At 35.3% G+C, this 5988-nt stretch overlaps 1 protein-coding gene across 1 annotated transcript; it reads left to right on the top strand.

Moving 5' to 3' along the window:
* Positions 1–4655: 4655 nt before the first annotated feature.
* Positions 4656–5987, top strand: LOC149527704 (protein NRT1/ PTR FAMILY 6.3-like; the record flags this gene model as incomplete). Its single annotated transcript, XM_089784676.1, has 3 exons — positions 4656–5153; positions 5273–5312; positions 5517–5987. Coding segments are annotated over exons 1-3 (801 nt in total), but the record flags the coding sequence as incomplete, so codon positions are not given.
* Position 5988: the final 1 nt, after the last annotated feature.

Here is a 5988-nt window from a genome sequence, read left to right as displayed (position 1 = left end):
CTCCACTATAACATTAAATTTAATCTCTATCGTCGCATTATATTCAAAAACAATATCATGAAACATTATTAGAGAGATCTAATCTAATAACTTAATTACATAGCAAACTAAAATGTATTTGTCCTTATAATAACCATCTAAATGAGTTAGCATGTTAACTCATGATCAATCAAACAATGCAGAAAGAACACGATAAGCATGTCGGTTTGATTGCCACATCAGAGATGACATCGTGTTTGTTCCAAAAATTTTGATGCGTGGTTGATGATGAAACCTTGGGTTACCCTAATTATGACCCCATACTTCTTTTAAATTAATTTGTAATGTAACTTCCTCTCCTTAGCATTTCTGTCTCTCTAATTGATCCTGTTAAATTATTTGATAATCTCATCGTTTGACTTATAAGAGTTTGTGCCGTCCATTCGTGGATTAAGCTATAGGTTATCATTCAAGGCCATAACATGTTTTCAACGGATAGAAACATGGGGCCACCCTATTTTTTTTTCCTTAATAAAGAAGTGGCCTAGCAACCAACCATAACCTTACACGTGGACTATTTCACTCTCTCTCATCTATTATAGGACTGTTTTAGTGAGAAAATCAGCGTACCTAAGTGGTTTATTATATTCCATTTTGAGCTTTTTAAACAGCTATATCTGAGCCACTTGTCATATCTTGTCTAGTGTATTGGCTCTTGGAGAACTTGAAGGAATACATGGAATGAATTCTTTATTCTACTAAGTAGTCAATACTATCCTAAATAATACAAACATTAATACATTATAGTATGAATGTTAACCATTTCTGACCTTTTCTTACCTTTCTTGGGTTGGGGAGCGGAGGGGATTCCTTTGCTTGTCGAAAAGAAAAGTCCATATAGCAAAATAACAAAAAAGTTGGCGTAGGCTTCCCAATTTTTATTCTTTCGATTGCACCCCAAAAGCTTAGATTATATCCTTATTCTCTTTCTTGTAAAATAAAGCAAATTAATTAAGTATATAAAATTTTGATAGCATGATACTTAATTCAATGGACTTCACATATTTTTTGAAAGGATTGAACAAAAGCTGAATCTTGTCACTTTCATCCTCACCGAAAACAAAAAGTAATTCTTTTTCTTCTTGATAACTATTGAATGGGTTTGCACTTGGTTTATGTAATTATTGATAGATACTGCCCCTAATTTATGAACTAGAAGATACATTATTTACCCTATTTCTTAAGTAGGAGACAGTCTATAGTATTGCATCACTTGGGGCTAGCTAAAGGCACAAAACTATTGATTACAGATCCTTCCAAGCAAATTTCGTTAGAAACCCAAGTGGGTTCATCGCCTTATAATTTGATTGTTTGATTTTAATGGTGTATGAATTTTCTTTGACTTTTCCCTCAAAATATCATTACAGATAGTATACACCCACTTATATCATATCTCAACTAATAGGGCCATAATTTTGATTGAGCAACAAATAGTTATAAACCCTTAATTTGCAAAATTTTCTGGATAGCCAGCCAGCTTACTGATTCTTTAGAATACTTATTTTATCACGAATCCAATTGCAACAGGAAACCTGGAACATCCAGCGATTGGGTCTAGGCCGCCATATAACCGACCAATGGGGTCAGTTCTTGACTTTTTTTGCTTTGTTTGGTTGATTCCCTTTTATATTTTTCTTGGTCAACCTCTAGGGTTCAATCAGTGTGTTTGTTTTAGAAATTTTTAGTGGCGGAAAATCGACCCCAAAGCCCCATGTAGAATCTTGGGAATCAGACGTGTCACCTGTTGGAATTGTAGGGTAGCTTTTTCCTTTGGCTACCTACAACTTCAAATACGACCATTCCAAAATCCAAAAACCACTCTAAATAAAAAAACATTAAAAGAAAAATTTATACAGAGACAAAAAACTTAGCGTTAGGATGGAAAATGAGAGGTTTGTTTATATTTTACATCGGTCAGTATCATTACTACTTATATATTAGGTCTTTCATTTTTCATTTAAAACCGAATAAAGGGTTCATTTTATAAATTTAGCAAACGATAATCACTTTCCAAAAAGTAGGTAAATGATATTTGTATATTATATATAAAATTTTGAATAGTATTAAATTGTTTCAACTATATATAGATTTTAGACACACCCATTGCATCTTAATTAATATATGGTGATGAGCCATTGCATGTTAAAAATTTGATGCATATACATCCAGCAAGACATAAAGCCATGCCAGTTTTGCTTTGAGATTATAAGTTTATACAGCATTTTTTTTTTATAATTTAGGAAGTGAGATTTAAATCTTATTTTTTAGAGTAAAGTAATCATACATCAATTAATAAATCAAATACAATATAAATTTATACAATAATATTTAAATAAATTAAAAAAATAAATAAATAACTAGCACCGTACTTTTCAAACTTTTATGTAGAGATACACAAATATTTCCTTTTCTGTGGAAGTCGTGGGTAAGAATACAAGGTCGATGCAAAAAACAAACACCTCACGAGGAACTCTGTACAGCTTCACGTGGACGAACGGTTGGACCATTCCTTCACCTTTCTGATTTCAACCCCTCCTCTAATCACATGAAAAGAATTCTTCTTTTTTCATAACAAGAAAAAATCCAACAGTATCTGCCTCTGCTTGTTGGGTACAACAATCTTTCTCTTTTCATCCTCTTGATCATATGTATATATATATATATATATATATATTTGTTAAGTCCAATAATTGCTTTTTCTTACTTGCATGCATGTATCAATACCTGACCAGGGAACATTAATCATTGAATCGGTTGGGCTTGAATATTAATTTGTTTGAGAGCTATCCTGCCGGTATATTTATCGCGAGTTAATGATCAGAGAGAGAGAACAGGAAGTCTCGAGAATCCGTACTAGGAACTAGTAAGAAACATGACAATCACCAGCGAAGAAAGCTTTTGCTAATTAGCTTAGCTGATATATATTAATTGCACCAACACCGAAACAGAGAAAAAAAAAAAACCTTGGGCATATATTTTGTGGTCGATCCAACCCTATACATCTATAAATAATGAGGTTAAACCCTTGTCAGAGATTGGAAAGGTCAGTTTTGTAGTTTCGTTAGTAATGGCTTGCAGGTGGGCATGTGTTCTCTGTGATCGAAGGAAGCTCTCCATCCCTCTCATACATTTAAAACCATGGACACATTTTTAAATCAAAACGCCCTTCTATGGATAGCTTCAGTTGGTCATTGGTGGCTTGACAGGTTTCATTTCAAGGGAAATATCCAATGACAACATGCCATGTTTATTTTTTGATATTTCACATCAATATGGGCACATTGTCAGTGCACATCATACAATATTTTCATTATTTTCCTTTTGGAAACAAAAAAAAAATTAAGCAATTGGATTTGGAATGTGGGATAGAGAGCTTTATTTTAAATCGTCAGTGCAAATCATACTATAATCCTTCATTCTCTATATTCCACGTAAGTACGAAACGGATTATTCTTATTTGACAATTTAGATTTAACTCAAGTGCTAAAAATGAGATAAGAATTGAATAAAAATTTTATTATATAAATAAAACTCTACCTTATGCCTTTTTGAAAAAAAAAAATTTACTCTAACTTAAAGCAATAAGTGTATGATAATACTATAAAAACAAATATAGAGAAACAATGGGAAGTAGGAAAGCTGAGTAATATAATATAAAAGGAAGAAAAGGACAAAAAAAAAAGGCCATGAAACGTGTAATGCTGCATTGGTGAGAAACTCCAGGGCGTTTGGAGTTCGGGACCCGGGACAGAGATTTCGATGACCACTCTTTTGGGATATGAATACAGAGCATGGGTCCCCATCATGTAAACCCATGCCACTAGGCACTACGTGGCTAGAAAATTGCTTTGGACCTTCTATTTAATAAAAAGAAGGAAACTTTTTTTCGGTCAGGAAAATTGGGTGGTGTTCATAGCATAAGAAATTTGAACCGTAAACCAAAAAGATTCTCCAGAGGATCTTTTATAACAATTTGTGATGATTAACGTTTGGAAGAGGAGATCGACAAATTACAGGTGCTTTTGTGTGACTATTAATAATTGTTAATGTGCAATTTGAAAACTTGTACTTTAACATTAAAATATGTTATTTTTTTAAGCACAAAGATTAAATTAAGTAATTATTATAAAGCAATTGAAGACACTAAATCTCTTTGCCGTAAAAGCTTAAACAAGAATATACATTGAAGATACAAATTAAATGTAATTTAAATGGATTAAGTAGGTTTAACACAATTAAAATGAATATTGTTTTATGATGAAGTACATAAAATTGAAAAACATAAATTTAGGTGTATAATGTCATATTTATAATTTTATTGCGTGAAATTAGTAAGAAATCAAATGGAACTTTATTGTTTGTCACAGTTTCATCATTTTTTTCAATTCAATTTATTAATTTTCAATGTCAAAAAAGTCAAAATTTCATACGGCTTTTATTTTTTTATGATGCCGTAAAATACTTTTATAATACTCACCTCTTACAAGAAATAGGGAACAAGGAGAGCTCCTCTGCCCTCATCTCTTTGAACTCTCCTTTTCGCCTCAGCCGACCTCTCTCGCTTAACCATGGTTCCAAATTCAATCAATCGTTTTAGCCCTGCAATTAAATAATAGCAAAGCCCACCAATCGAGGCTCCATGTGTCATGTCCTCTCCAAATGGACTGCATCATACCTGAACACAACCCTCCTTCACTCCTCACTATAAATACCCCACCAGCCCTTGGGCCCTTCCCAGAAGTATTTCTCTCCTTTCTCAGCTCTGCTTAATTAGCAAACCCCAAGCATTCTGCAATTAATTCCTTTTCACCTCTATATCAAACAATGTCCCTCCCTGTAACACAAGGGAAAACCCTCCCTGATGCCTGGGACTACAGGGGCCGCCCCGCCGAGCGGTCAAAGTCCGGTGGCTGGACCAGTGCCGCCATGATTCTAGGTGTTGAGGGATGTGAGAGGCTAACAACGTTAGGTATCGCTGTTAATTTGGTAACGTATTTGACGGGCACCATGCATTTGGGCAATGCTACATCGGCCACCACCGTTACCAACTTCCTTGGAACCTCCTTCATGCTCTGTCTCCTAGGTGGTTTTATCGCAGACACTTTTCTTGGCAGGTTTGGGCCTCCTTCTCCAACTCTAATCAAATGCTTGGTAGTAGTTTCTCATGCGAACCTCAGTCAAGCTATTACTACCGTTTATCTTCTTTTCAATTCGCTCCTTATTCTATTGACAGATATCTCACGATTGGAATCTTCGCCATCGTTCAGGCAACTGTAAGATTCATTTCCTTTGATTGGACCATCATCTTACTTTACATATATACCCCAATTGAAGAAATTAGTATCTTATAAAGTGCACGTTAACATTAGTTCTTCTGTTTTTTTTTCCCACATTCCTTGTATAGTATCATAGTTTCCAATCTTAATTGTAAAGCTAAAGTTCAATTGGTTTTCATTTTTGATTATGTTGGGGAGCAGGGCGTCACCATCTTGACAATCTCAACAGTAATCCCGAGCCTGAGGCCCCCTAAGTGCAGCATGGACAACCCCACAACTTGCACCCAAGCAAGCGGCATACAACTCATTATTCTCTACTTAGCCCTGTACCTGACCGCCCTTGGCACCGGGGGTCTCAAATCAAGCGTTTCGGGTTTTGGGTCAGACCAATTCGATGACTCAGACCCTGAAGAGAGATCCCAGATGACAAGCTTCTTCAACTGGTTCTTCTTCTTCATAAACATTGGTTCACTCTGTTCGGTCACCATTCTGGTGTACATCCAGGACAATTTAGGGCGTGAATGGGGCTACGGTATTTGTGCTTGTGCTATCGTGATAGGGCTGGTCGTGTTTCTATCGGGAACCAGGCGATACCGTTTCAAGAAATTGGTGGGGAGCCCCTTGACCCAAATTGCCGCAGTGTTTGTTTCTGCCTGGAAAAAGAGGCATTTGG

The sequence above is a fragment of the Theobroma umbraticum genome, unplaced genomic scaffold, assembly GCF_002168275.2.
Source record: "Theobroma umbraticum cultivar Fairchild unplaced genomic scaffold, ASM216827v3 scaffold_30.0, whole genome shotgun sequence".
NCBI classification, from domain to species: domain Eukaryota; kingdom Viridiplantae; phylum Streptophyta; class Magnoliopsida; order Malvales; family Malvaceae; genus Theobroma; species Theobroma umbraticum.
This window is presented reverse-complemented; position numbering and strand designations above follow the sequence as displayed.